Below are 14,368 nucleotides of genomic sequence, written 5' to 3'. Positions count from 1 at the left end.
TAAAGATTTTCTCTTACCTTCCCTTGCGCAGGTGCTGTACCTGAATGCAGGTTTCCCCTGCACCACATTCAGAAGTCAGCTATCCCTCTTTGAACAAAATAGTTAATGACAGTAGCTTGGGCAGGGTGCAGTGGCTCACACCTATAAACCCAGCACTTTCAGAGGCTGAGGCGGGTAGATCATGAGGTCAAGAGATAGAGACCATCCTGGCTAACATGGTGAAAACCTGTCTCTACTAAAAATACAAAAAATTAGCTGGGCGCGGTGGTGCTTGCCTGTAGTCCCAGCTACTCGGGAGGCTGGGGCAAGAGGATTGCATGAACCTGGGAGGTGGAGGTTGCAGTGAGCTGAGATCGCGCCACTGCACTCTAGCCTGGCAACAGAGCGAGACTCCATCTCAACAAAAGACAAAACAAAACAAAACAAAACCCACAGTAGCTTGCAGAAGCTGTTTTATGTACACGACAGGAATGTTATCTCAAACTAATGGGTCAATGTTTTGAAGGCAGGGATATTCTCAGGCAGGTCTCCATGACTCTCCCCGGAATGGAGCCCTGAAATCCCCTGGAGGGCTCGTTCCCAACACGGAGCAACTGCAGGGAGCCACTCACACAGCGACTAACTGCCATCAACTCCGCCCCGCCCACTCCAGACCTCAGGACCCACTTTTGGGTGGCGCCACCCAATAAAGCACGTTAGGCCGTGACAGCAAGCTCTGTCAGAGGATGCCAGGCGGAGAGAGGCCACCAAGCCCAGCATAAGCTGGTCCAACAAACTCCAAACTCATCGACCAGGCTGGAGGGATGATGTGCAATACAAAAAGATTGTCTTCCTTACCTCACAGCGCTGACTGCAAGATTCTTTTAAATAGCAACCCTCACCTCTATTTCTAGTAAAGCACTCACCAAAACTGGAAGAACACTTTTTAGGAATTTCACTGCTGCATGAAATCAGGCCCTCCTGTAAAGGAACCACTTCTCCTCTCCCAGCCCCCCAGAATCGGCAGCCTATACTTTCTCAGCAGACTCAGAGGCATGAAAATGCCATTGGCATTCTTCACTACCTGTCTGGCACCTAATACTCCTTGCCTAGGGCAATTAAGTCGCTATGATCTAGGCAGAATGTCAAGATTTATATGACTTGGTCCTTGGCTAAGGCTGCCATCTCACCTGCCTCAACAGCTGGAAAGAGGTGAGCAAGAAAGTCCTGGCTGGAGGCGGCCATGCTCCCCGCTGGCCTGTGCCCTTGCAGGATCTTCCAGTCATGATGGCAGGTGCTACTGAGGTCCGAGCCCAGGCAGGGACAAGGTCTAGACCATAAGGACAAGGTCCTAGGACTCGGAGTACATCCTGGTAAGCCCGATCAAAGCCGGGTTTAATTAAACAGAAGCCTCCAGGGAGAATTTTCTCTCCTGGGCTCTTAGACTCTTTTCCTGTCTGTCCTAAGCATAAGCTAGGCTCTGCTTCCAAACAGGCATGTGAAATGTGCCCAGACATCTCAGAAGTTCACTCGAGATGCCACTTGGGTTAAAGGCACCCAAGCGTGTAACACCCTGTGTCAGATTAAGTCCACAGTGGTTGCTTGTCATCCATATTTAATTCTGTCAGTCTGTTAATTTTTAACTATGTTTGCTATCAAGGGCCATTAGAGGTCCCCAGGAGCTGAGCTCAGTGAAGCGCATAGAACTTCGTGGCAGAACGCACAAAGCTTGAAGTTGGGGCGCCCCACTTTCCCATCCTGTCGCTGGGTCTGGCCTTCCCCACCGGCAGCACAAATCCTGAATAAAACATGATTCCATTTGGAGTTGATTTTCCTTTTCCCCTACTGTCACAATTGGTTTTCTTCACAGAAAAGTTCACTTTCCCCTTTTATGAAGGCTACATTTTATAATTCCAAAGTTTCTCTGCAGCCCTGGTTTTGTTTCCAAAGCAGTTAGAGTTCACATACTTTCCCGATGGCATCCAGGTACCTATGCCTATAGAAGGAAGACAAAAACCTTGGGTACACAGCCAGCTGACCCAACCAGAGAGCCTCGTCTCGGTATATGCCACAGCCACGGACCATTCTCGCCCTGGCTCCAGTGCTTCTCTTCTTTACCAAAGTAAACAGCCCGGGTCCTTAGGTTTCTCTTATCGGGGTCCTGGTCAGCAGTCCCTGTGTCCTAAGTGCTCCTCAAGCTTACAGGGAGGGCCCAGGAGCCTCTGGGCCACACCAGATCAAATCCTGACAAATGGAAGGCATTGGAAGAGCTATTTTAATCATAACTATGACTTTAAACCAAACATGTTACTGTTTCCTGCAAAATAAACCCATGGAGATGTTCGTTCTTCCCATTTATAGATGATGAAACTAAGTCTCAGTGCAGTTAAAACCAACTTGCCTAGGATCCCAAATTTAGTAGAGTGGATAGAAACTGTCATTAAAATCTGGTTTGATTTAAAAAACTGAGTCCCACTTAGGTGCCAGGTGGGCCACACGGCTGTTAATCCCAGGGAACAGCCGAGTGCAGACGGCACTTCAGGTGCAACTTGTTGGGACTCAGGGTTGGGCTCTTACTGCTAATAAGGACAGGGGAGAAGGTGTGCAGGATCTGGGGAGTTTAACCTTCCGCAAAGGACAACATGGAACACACCTAGAAACCTGGAAAACAGTGTACCAAATGGAGAGTACTGGAGTAATGGAGAGTACTGGAGTAATGGAGAGTACTGGAGTAATGGAGAGCAATGCTGCCCCCAGTCAGGAGGAGGCCCATGTTGAGATGTTCTGCCCATCCTGATTAATACTGTGATTTCTAGGGAAGTCTCCTTGGGGTGAGTGACCCTGGCCAAAGTCACACAGCCATATACTAGGGGACTGACTCTGGTTTCTGAACAGCATTTCCTTCTAAAACTGCCCAACATGAAGAGGCCTGGGCCTCAGTCGCAGCAGCTCTGGACAAAAGCACACCTCTCCCTAACACCTTGGATGGACGCTTCTGGAGGACAAAATGCTGATGTCTGTCTCACTGCAAATGAGGGAAGAGGCGGAGAGGGTCGCCAGGGAGAGAGCATCTGCCTGGCCGGGGGTGGATTCTCGGGTTTCATGGCAGAACTGTGAAGAGAACAATCTCCCCAAGTACAAGATGTAACTCAATTGCCTGGAAATGAGGCTGAGGAGAATGCTAGCAAAAGGACTGTGGGAAGAAAGTGCCAGAAAGTCCAGGGAGGAATGGGCTGGGTGACCTGTGGTTCTTTCTCCAGTTTCTCCGATAGGAAAGTGAGATAAGGCCACAGCTGGAAAGGTCAGGGACAGCGGGTTTGTGTAAAGTAACTTGCAAGGGCAAGGGCCATTCCGTCTCTGGGGTTTCAGCTGCCCAGCCCCCTCCACCCCGGATGTATTTCCTGTCAGAAGGGTGTGCTGCTGGCCGTGTCCGGCCTGGTTTGGGGAGGCCCCTCTTGGGGATAAGCTCTCCCAGTGCTGGCAAAAGCTGTGGAGATCACACTGCCAGGAGCAGGGCAGGTGCTGTCAGTCGGTGCTGTGGGTGGCGCTCCCACTGCAATGCCTCATCTTACTCCCGTCATTCCTTCATGCTTTCCAGTCTTCCATTTGGCTCCAGCTGTGAGGCCTCTGCAGCCCCCGTTGGCGTCATCCACATGTGCTGACCATCCTGTCTTAACTGTCACTGCCTTGTGGGTAGCTAAGGCTTAGTCTGGGCTTCCTTCTCCTTACTGAAAATTCAAGTGCCCCTTAAAAGATCCCTGGAAAGGGCTACCTTTAAAGCAAACATTTATGAAGCCCTTCTAATATGCCGGGCACTCTCTTAAGTGTTTACATGAAGGATTATTGGCCCTTTTCCTGAAGCCCAGAGAGGTTAAGAAATTTGCTCAACTGAGGTCGCACAGCGTGTAAATGGCAGAGCTCGTGTCTGGCCAGGGAGTTCCAGAGCCTGTCCTTTCGACCCTACATTCCTGCCACGAGCTGAGAAAGGAAATGAAGCCCCGCAGAGCTCTCCTGAAAGGCACAGCTCAGAGCACAGGCCCTGCATCAGGAGGCAGGCATAGAAATCGCCCCAGGAAGGGCCTGGGAAAGGAAAGGAGACCCAGCCCACTCTCACAGGAGGCTGGCGCTGTGAGCATGAGGCCTGGCCTCCCCCTCCTCCCCTCCTCCTGTGAGAGCTAAGCCAGGTGCTCCTAGAAAGCCTCACCAAACAGGAAACCAGGCCAGGCTGGCACTATCAGGAGACGGAGCGCTAGAGGGGTGGCTTCTCACAGTCTGACCTTCACAGAGCTGCAGGTTGAGAGGGAAAGGTAAATGTCAGAGGATTAACAGTTTCATTTATGTCTGAAAACAATGGAAGGCCTTGGGCAGAACAGCCCCAAAGGCAAGCTCTGCAGTCCTTCAAAGCCGTGGTTTTCCGGACAGTCACAGCCACAGCCACAGCCACAGCCACAGCCACAGCCACAGCCACAGCCACAGCTCTGGAGTAGACAGTATGTATCTTAGGAAGCCCAGGCCTCAAGGACCAGGCAGTCAGGGGTCAAGTGCTAAAGTGACCTGAGATTCACAGAAGCAAGCACCAGGAATCTCCGGACTCCTGCCTTACTTTGGGGAGGCAGGACTGCCAGGTGAGGTGTTGAAGCCATCTCCCTGGGGCCCCAGACATGGCTCTGTTCACAGGTTTCCCTGTGGGACCAACGACCCTTACAGCACTGGCCACTGTACAGGAGGTGGAAGCCAAAACCATCAGAGTCCTTGCCCTGTGAGCCGCCCATGCACCTGGAGGGGATCCACAGCTGTCTCGCTGCTGGGAGACTCCTAAGGAGCCGCGTATACACTGAGGTCCATACGCAGCACTGCCCTCGAGACACCCCCCAATACCCTATGTATTCAAAACATACCTGACACCAAAGCGGAAGTCCTTGTGTCTTTGGCCTCAGTGTTTCCTGCAGGGCACAGTGATGCAGATGCTTCACACAATTTGCTTTTCTTAAAATCTAGTTTTCGGAAGTCCCACCCTGCTGATGAGCAAATGCTCAGATACAGGGGTGGTGGGGACAGCCCTGCAGTTTGGGTAGTCCGCCCACTATTCCCAGGCCCATCTACTCCTTTCTGAGTTCCCTTCCTGGTTAGCCTATGTCTCTCTTCCCATGGTCCACTTCTGTATTTATTTTGGGTTTAACCTTTAAAATTTTTCCAGTGTGTCACAGGGCCATCCCAAGGGACATGCATGCCTTGTCCTCAGGCAGTCTGTTATAATTTTAAAACCTTTGGTTTATGTCCAGGTAAGCCGTACAGCAGCCCTATTAGAAATCCGAGAGAACTGCTGTTAACCCTGGACAAATGAGGCCTCTGAACAGGAATCAGGTAACCAGGACTTTCTCTCTCAGTCCTACTTACCTACAGAAGCTTCTGGCCGCACACTGTGACTCTGCCTGAAGTACAGGGTGCATGGTGGTGTGTTTTGAGAATGTGGTAAGGACAGTATACTTTACCAACTTTCTCTCTGCTCCATCACAAGACAGAAAGCAAAACATGAGCTCAAACCTAAGAAGCGCAAGTGTGTGAATGTGAGGTGACAGAACAGCTGTGTGCTCTCTTCAGTGTATAAGCTTTTTGAAAGCAACAGATGAAAGCTTCCTCTCCTAATTAATACATTTCAAATACCAATGACCTTGAAAGTAAACTGGATGATCACTTTAAAAAATGTTAACGATCTTCTTAGCAATCCAACGTCTGCTGCACAAGGTCGCTCTTTCATCTCTAAACATTAAGTCAGTACTGAGGCTTTCAGTCCTATTACCTTATCCAATAATTTCTAAAAAACGGGATCTGACGGCAAATAAGTATCCTTACTTTAGAGATGGGAAATCTGAACGGGTACCAGACCACAGCTGAAGCCGGGGCAGAGCTAGAAATGTGACTCAACTTCTTTTCAATGACACTTTGTCTCCTGGTCTTCCTTCCTGTGGATCCCAGTGGGCAGACTGGACACTGCACCCGTACATTTCACAAGGGCTCCCCTAGCTAGATGCAGCATCCCTGCTGAAGTGAGGTCTCCTGGTGGATGAGATGCTTCCAACATGCAGCTCTTGGTGGCTCTTCCGGGAGCCCAGGCAGAGAGAAGCAGCAGTGGTGTGACCTCGGCTCCAGGACCTGGCCTCTCCAGCAAGCTCGTTCTGAGTCCTTCTATGTAAAATAGACTTGGTGTCACAGGCCCAATTCTCCCAAAACCTCAGTCAGAGAGTAACACCTTTGCTCCAACATTGCATCACCATGAAAACAAAACGCTGCAGTCTACTTGAGATCATTTTTGCTCTGATTAAAATTTTTATTGAAATCTCTCAAAGGTCGTCAAGAAATAGTTTTTGCGAAAGGGGGGAAAGATAGCTAACAAATTCAACATGGGAGCTCCCTCTGCTGGTCTGCAGTAGGTTGGTATGTTACAAACACATTCCCAGAGACAAATCTAATTTGCTGGAGAAGTGGACAAAAGACAGGTGTGTTGGGCTTTGCCTCAGGAGAGAAACACTAGAAGAAAAAAAAAATCCATGTCTCAAAATAGAGCATAACATTGCTAAGAAAAACAAAATTATTTAAAGCCTCTCCAAAGACATTATAAGATTTCCAAAACAAAAACTGAATTATCCAATATGGGGAGATGCCCCGTAAAGGCTCCAGTCTGCTCTACCTCCAGTTAATAAAGATTCTCTTGGGCCCTTTGGGTGAAGGTTAAGTGCTGATTCCCTTTGCTTTGCCTCCAAGTCTCTTCTTACAGGCTTCCCATCTACTTAGAGAAGAAAGATCCAAGGAGTCACTGGAGTGAGGCCTTTCCAAAATTCCATTAAAGAATAAGTCTGTGGTGAGCCAGCACCTCGGAGTGGAAAGAGCCAGGCCTGGGAGGCAGGTGACCTGGGTCTAGTCATGGCAGAGCCACTTCAGATTGTGGGTAGCTCCCTCCATCTTCTCAGGCCTGTTTCCTCATCTGTCAAATGGGTCAGACCAGCTGATCTGTAGAGCCTCTACTAGCTCATTCTGATTCTCATACTGCACAAATAAATTTAAATAATGGAATTTGTTCACAGAGTCCATGCCTGCACTGGGAATGACTCCAAACAAGAAGTGGCGTTGAAAACTGGTATCAGATGAGAGTCCCACCAAATCTGGGACCGATGTGGCAGAGCTAAGTGGATTCCAGTTTGGGAAAGTCTCCAGATCAAGAACTCCCAGGGGAGGGTGCCACCATGGGCAATACATCCCATTAAGTCAAATGGCTGAGTCCATCTAATCTTGGCACTGTCTCTCCCCATCCTTCCTTAAAATGGCATATGCTTTCTAATCTCTTGAGACTCTTTAGGCCCTTCTCTTACCATACCGTATCTCCAGAATTACTTCTGATTTTACCCATTACATGAATGAAGAACGGGCAGATGTCATATCCAAAAGCCACCATTCCCAGTACTTTGTGGCCATTGTCAACTCTTGATATGGCTATTCAGAAGACTATGCAAACCACTGTTTCATGGTATTTATTAACATTTGCCTTAACTGCCACGTGATCTGTACCAGGCAGTCCAGCAAGAGGGGACACCATCCAGAGCAGGGGTGGGAGGTGGCAAGCAAAAGGGGCTCTTAGTTGCCCCATGTCATCCACACATTTATCCGCAGCCTGCTACAAAGATCCTAATGACTCAGCAGAGAAACCTACAGGTTTACATTTTATCCCCTCACCCCGTTACCTGCCAGTTGTGAGGGTTCTCAAGCACTGACATGGAAAAAGGAAGAAAAAGCAGGCCGGGCGCGGTGGCTCAAGCCTGTAATCCCAGCACTTTGGGAGGCCGAGACGGGCGGATCACAAGGTCAGGAGATCGAGACCATCCTGGCTAACACGGTGAAACCCCGTCTCTACTAAAAAAAATACAAAAAACTAGCCGGGCGAGGTGGCGGGCGCCTGTAGTCCCAGCTACTCGGGAGGCTGAGGCAGGAGAATGGCGTAAACCCAGGAGGCGGAGCTTGCAGTGAGCTGAGATCCGGCCACTGCACTCCAGCCCGGGTGACAGAGCGAGACTCCGTCTCAAAAAAAAAAAAAAAAAAAAAAAAAGGAAGAAAAAGCAGCAGGGGAAGGAGAAGCCAAAGGCACAAGTAATCCTGGCTCCTTTATTTTCTATGCCATGTACTCTCACCACCACCACCACCTACATTTTTTTCTTCACTACTTGTACTACTTTCTCCCTTCTTCTCCCAACACAGAGGGCAATCATTACTGGGGCTCAGGCACCAAAGGCAGCCCAGGAAGCCGGGTCGTCAATGCACGCACAATGTGTTGGTAACTCAGCGAAAAGAATTAAAAGATGTTCAGCCAACAACAACCTTGACCCCATGACTTTCAAGAACCCTCACTGAGGGCTGCTTCTAGGTGGTCTTTATCAAGACAGTGAATTCTGTACAACATAAAAGAGTTTTAAGTCAGAAGGAAGTTTTCTGGGAAGCTGTTTATTTCATCCAGCCTTGTAAACAAACACTGAGCAAAACAAGCAAATGAAAACTCCGCCTGTCCAGCCTAATAATTTTTGAAAATTTAAAATTTAAAGGCTGAATTACACATGCAGAAAGATAAATGAAACCTACATACGTACTTTCTATTTGTTACTGGTCATCAATCTTTGCAGGCCAAAGAATGAGTGATCTCCAAAGGTGAATCTTTACACTGATTACTACTACTTGCGCTAAAAGCAAAGCTAAGAGAGTATTTTCTCCAAGGGGAGAGGAAGTGTTAGTATGTAGATAGTAACCTTTGTGGAGAAACAGGAAGTTTGTTTATAAAAATCAGGCTATTTTTAACTAAGAAAGCAAGCTGGTCAGAATAGAGATTTCTACCTTGACCTGTAATTCCATCTTAGACACTATCTTGTACCTCCTTTTCTACAGGGTTTCCTGAAAATGGAGAAAAGGAACCCTTAATCTTTCTTGTAACATATTTAGGAAAGTATAGCCTTCCCCCATGGAAGCTTTCCCTTTGGTCAGAGATTCTTCTCACAGTACACGAGAGTGGAAAACTCTCAACACACAGAAACACGCACAGACGCACATATTCCCTGCTCCTAGCACACACCTTCCTCTGTAGCCCTTCCACACAAGGCACACACGTGTACGCTCCGGTGATGCCCTCTAGCTAGCTGGGAGCCAAGTGGATAAACTTGCCCCAGTCTCTCATGTGCGATATGAGGTGAGATCATTAAGGAAGAGAGAGGTGTCATTTGGGGCAAACATCAGGCAGTGGGTGATATCATTGCTGTCAGACGATCCTCATAAGTCCTGAAGGAGTGTCAGCTTGATTTAGAGGGGATCATTAATCTCTTGAAGGTGGATCTGTTAGCTGGATAGGTGTTAGTTGTATGGTGTGCTCTGGGGAACCAAGTTTGAAAGGACTGGAGGTGGAGTGAGTGAAGTCGTGGCCGATGGGTATCAATTACCTGGGCATGCAGTGAAGCGGGATAGGTGAAAGCAGGAGGAGGTAGAGCAGGCGCTAACTCCGCTGGGTACAGAGGGTACGGGGCCCACACTTCAGGGCTACTGGGGTAAAGTGCAGGCACTGTGAGCTCATCTGCAAGAAAAGAATAAGGCGAGAGTTAGTGGTTACCAAACAGCTAGTTTCAAATCAGAAAACAAAACACCCCAAAACCCCGAGCCCCAATCAATGTCAGAAGCCAAATGACTCTCATTCTTTTCACAACCTGTTGTTTGTTGGCTTTGGTCCCATAAGTGCTAAGCAAGGAACGAAAAATATAACAAGAAAAGCAACAAGCATCTGCTGTCTGTCTGGCCTGCTGAGATCTCAGGCCTGGACTCTGCCTTGAACACTCTGATGTCTTTCCAACTGTAGCTGGGGAACCCAAAACAGTGGGAATTTCCTGCACAAAACAGAAAATGTGGCCCTCTGAGGAAAAGGGAGAGAAAGAACCAATGAAAGATATCCCATGAGAACCCACTGCAGAGCCTTTGGGAAAACAATGGCTTAACGGCAGGGCCTCAACAGACCAGAACTGGAAGGCTTTTCTGTTTATTGGCATAATTACTATTGACAAGTCAGTCATGATCATCAAGCATTTTCCATGTAGCCCCCAGAAGTACAGGGCCAAATACTGTGACCACAGGGCACTTAAGATCTTAAAAATTCAGAGAATTGAGGTGAAAAACCTTGAGAATCCTAATTAAAATTACACTCCACAAAGATGTAAACATTTCCAGTTGCTCTTTACAGACTAACTTTTAGGGGGAAAAAGTGAGTCATGTTGCCAAGCGCCTGGTCTAAGTGTTCCTCAGGCAGCTCCAATTCCACCCAGGTCAGGCTGCAGTTGGCCCGATTGAAGGGCAAGTGCCTGGGCCTCCTATGTATCAGGAAGCAATCCATTAAAAGTAGCAGCAAACACATGAGGGAGCTTCTCAGGAAAGGCAAAAATAACATCAGTCAATAGCAAGGAATCTGGGCCCTGTGAAGCAGCAATCTCAAGATGTGCTTTTATCACCTGTCAAAATCTGAAATCAAGTATGCCAAGGACGCTATCCAGGACTGCCACGGGAGTCAGCAAAAGGTGATTTGATAGTCATTAGTAACTCTGCCATTCAGGACTTTCCCTAAGTCTACAGTGCATGTGACCCAAGGTCAACAGAGTCACTTTATTCCTTCCCACCATCTAAGGAGCCATTCCAGGCCCAGTGTCTCTGCATCCTTCCCATCCCCCAAAACTTTTCAATACGGAAAGGGGACTAGCAACAGAAAACTGCTCTGCTCGGTGTGATGTGGGACTGCTCTACGGAGAAACCAGAAAGTAGCAGAGCCTGTGGGTGAATGTGGATCTGGTGGGCAGGGGGTAGGTGAGGCTTCCCCACAGCCAGCTTGCATGGCACCAGCTTCTCTCAGGATGGTAGGGAGACAAGAGCTGACTGCTAATGATACGTTCAGAGGGCAGTTTGTACCCATTTCCAAATATGATGGGACCCCAACAATGTGATTTAACATACTGTTGCTGGTTAGCCTTCCCGACTCCCTCCTCTCAACAAGGCAGTAAAAGCTACCTCCTCAGGACTTGGTGATGGAAAGACAGACTGCCTGTGTATCTAGGTGGGAGAAATAAGCCCCTAAGAGTGGACTGATTATTATTATTTAGTCAGGGTAACAATAATATCACTACAGTCCTTAAAATGATCAGGTCTACAGCATCTATTGTGTTCTAGGGTGTGTAGGTGCCTGTAGCCCAAGGCTTAGGGACCACCCTCAGAAGGGCTGGGAGGAGCTTAATAGATCCCTGTGCTTCCTGTTGTGATGAGACTGTGATTTCCAGAGTAACTAATGTGGGAGCCCAGCTAGTGGAAACTAACTGCTACCAGAACCGATGCCTTGAATTTTAAACAAACAACCATTCTCAGGAATGCCAAGCTATTATTGTTGTTTAGCCACCAGGCTATTTTAAGACATTCTGAGTCTTTTAAATCCTCATACACTCATCTGTGGCCTATGCTTGTCTGTTCCCACTGTGATAGTGGAAGACTATAAAGCTATAAAGACTATAAAACTGATACATACAACTGATTCCAAATGACAGAGCCCTCAGGGGGAACGTGTTTGGCCTGCAGCCTGTCAGTGGTCCTTCCTTATCATCCTGGCTAACTGGGGTGGGGTGGGTAGAGAACCACCTGATCAGTGGGTTCTTCCTTTAGAAACTTAAAAAAAATGAAATGAATATGTCCTTTAAGATATCTGATCCTAAAGAGATAAGCAACAGAGATAAGCTGGAATCAGATTTCAATGTCAGCCTGACTGCTGGAATTTATGATTTCCAGACCTTTCTCTATTTTTATCCTGAAGCATTACTTCCCATTAGTTCTTTACTGATGCTTAGAGACAATTCACCATTAACATATGCACAAAACCTAGGCCAGCAGAAAAGAGGATTTGCTCTGAAATTCCCTAAACTCAAAATTGCTGAGTAATAGTAAAGTAGTGGTAAGGCAGAAGTCTAAAAGAGATGAAGGTGAACTTACACTTGATAAATCCCTTGATACATCTTATCATCTGTCTCCCTTCTCCCCTCATGAAGGAATGTGGAGTTACCATAAACATCAAAAGATACATGGCCTGACCAGGTCAGGATCGCACCTGAAGCAGGCCTCACAAACACCTAACTTTTCAGTAGGAGCCTGAGCACTCTCCTAACACACACATACACTCCCCTTTGATGGAAGTGGGTATTAAAGCAGAATGAGCTTTTTGCATTTGTTTGCTTTTTCGTTGCTTGAGAAAATTACAAAAGCTAGAGAGACCGGTTTTCCACAGCGCGAGCCCTTCACAAGGACTCCCCACTGAAGCAGGAGGCAAGGCCCTGATGGGTTTCACCTTCCTGAGTCACTGCCCATCATCCTGCTCAAACTTTACAGGATGGAAGGCTGAAAAAAGAAGACAAAGATTGCTGCCCAAGGCCCACTGGGATGAATTGGAGTTTAGGGAGGGGGTGAGATTCCTCTTGACAAAAGAGGCTCTTGACCACCCAGAGTGAGCCAGGCCCCAGTGAGCAGAAAGAGGGCAGATCAAGAGGCCAGGGCTTTTTTGTCTGGGCCTAATCCGTCCCTCCTGAGAGGCTGGGCAAATCCTTTCCCATTGCCCCAATCTGGCTACATCTTTTCTTTTTTGCACCTTCTGAGGATAATGTTGTTGAGGGCTCACAATATACATCTGAATAGGCTTTTTTTCTTAGCATGAGAATATGCAACCAGAAGAGCTCAAATTGGATTCTGAAAAACAAGGACTAGAAACTTCCAACTCCACCCTGTAATCCCTTTGAAACCAAAGAACTGCAGAGCGTCTGATGAAGGTTTAAGCCTACAGAGCTTGGGAAGATCATCTTCTGCCTTTTCGTTTTAGATGAGGAAACAGATGCAGAAAGGTGCAGCTTCCAGTCTACGGTCACATTGAAAGAGAGAGAAACATGAATGACTCTCAGAAACAACTGAGAGATGGAAGAACAAGGAGAATCTTTAATGGACTTAAGTATGGCCATATATCTCTGAGTTTAGTTGGTAACACAAGGTTTAAGAACTTTTTTGAGGCCGGGTGCGGTGGCTCATGCCTGTAATCCCAGCACTTTGGGAGGCCGAGGCGGGCAGATCACAAGATCAGGAGATCGAGACCATCCTGGCTAACACAGTGAAACCCCATCTCTACCAAAAATACAAAAAATTAGCCAGGTGTGGTGGCAGGCACCTGTAGTCCCAGCTGCTCAGGGGGCTGAGGCAGGAGAATCTCTTGAACCCGGGAGGTGGAGCTTGTAGTGAGACAAGATTGCGCCACTGCACTCCAGCCTGGGCACAGTGAGACTCTGTCTCAAAAAAAAAAAAAAAAGAACTTTTTTGCCTCCTGAAAACATCTATTTGGAAATATTCCACAGCAACTTCATGCTCGACATACCCAAAACTAAACATGCTCCCTCAATGACCTGTCCTCGTTGGCTCCAGATTTCAGCAAGATGCTACCTTCCACTCAGCTGCCCAAGCCACAGACCTAGTGGTCACTCTATTCTCCCTCTCATTCATTCTTTCATCAAGGTCCTGCTGAATCTATCCCATGATCCAGCTTGATCTTCACCAACACTACTGGATTACTGAAAAGGCCTCCTAAAAGCCCTCCTGGCTTCCACACTCAAGTCAAGACAACTTTAAAAATACACATTTTGGCTGCATGCAGTGGCTCACACCTGTAATCCCAGTGCTTTGGGAGGCAGAGGCAGGAGGAGGAAGATCGACTGGGCCCAGGATTTGAGACAAGCCTGGGCAACTTTAGCGAGACCCCGTATCTTAAAAAAAACAAAGTATTAGCCAGGCCTGGTGGTACATACCTTTAGTTCCAACTACTCGGGAGGCTAAGGTGGGAAGTTCACTCGAACCTAGGACTTATTTGAGGTTGCGGTGAGCTGTGACTGTGCCACTGCACTTCCAGCCCAGGGCAACACAGTAAGACCCTGTCTCTTAATTTAGTCATGCCACTTCAAACCCTTCTGTGATTTCCTCTTGCTCTGTGGATACTGTCTGAACTCCATGTAATGGCCTATAAGATCCCAAATGATCTGGCCCTCATCCTCCTCTCCAGCCCTGATTCTCATCTGGTTCTCCCTCATGGTCTGGGATCAGTCACTTCCATTGCATGACTATGCCTGCCTCTCTCCCACACACTGCTCCCTCTGCCAGGGGCACTTTTCTCCCCCTCCTCCTGCCTGGCTTAACTCTTACTCATCAGTTACTTACTCCTTCCACCCAGCTTAACTCTTCACTGTGCTCTACTTAGACGCCGCTTCCCGGGGTGGGGAGGGGCCTGGCCTCGTACTTCTAGTCTAGAAGACTG

General features: G+C 47.9%; 1 protein-coding gene across 9 annotated transcripts in view; it reads right to left on the bottom strand.

Moving 5' to 3' along the window:
• Positions 1–14,368, bottom strand: part of RBPMS (RNA binding protein, mRNA processing factor) — a 189,703-nt gene that overhangs the window by 18,312 nt on the left and 157,023 nt on the right. For 3 of the 9 annotated variants that reach the window (XM_017961910.2, XM_017961913.2, XM_009212815.4), the window contains 2 exons: positions 9,450–9,580; positions 6,278–6,507 (listed from right to left, as the gene is read on the bottom strand). The exons of 2 other annotated variants lie outside the window; for them this stretch is intronic. In XM_017961910.2, coding sequence (XP_017817399.1) covers positions 6,376–6,507; positions 9,450–9,580 — 263 coding nt within the window. In that variant the 3' untranslated portion in view covers positions 6,278–6,375. Of the gene's footprint in view, positions 1–435; positions 4,267–6,277; positions 6,508–8,612; positions 9,581–14,368 lie in introns of those variants that run through there. 4 more of the 9 variants (XM_017961912.2, XM_017961914.2, XM_017961917.3 and 1 more) reach the window with 3 other exon arrangements.

The sequence above is a fragment of the Papio anubis genome, chromosome 8 (genome assembly GCF_008728515.1).
Source record: "Papio anubis isolate 15944 chromosome 8, Panubis1.0, whole genome shotgun sequence".
NCBI classification, from domain to species: Eukaryota; Metazoa; Chordata; class Mammalia; order Primates; family Cercopithecidae; genus Papio; species Papio anubis.
This window is presented reverse-complemented; position numbering and strand designations above follow the sequence as displayed.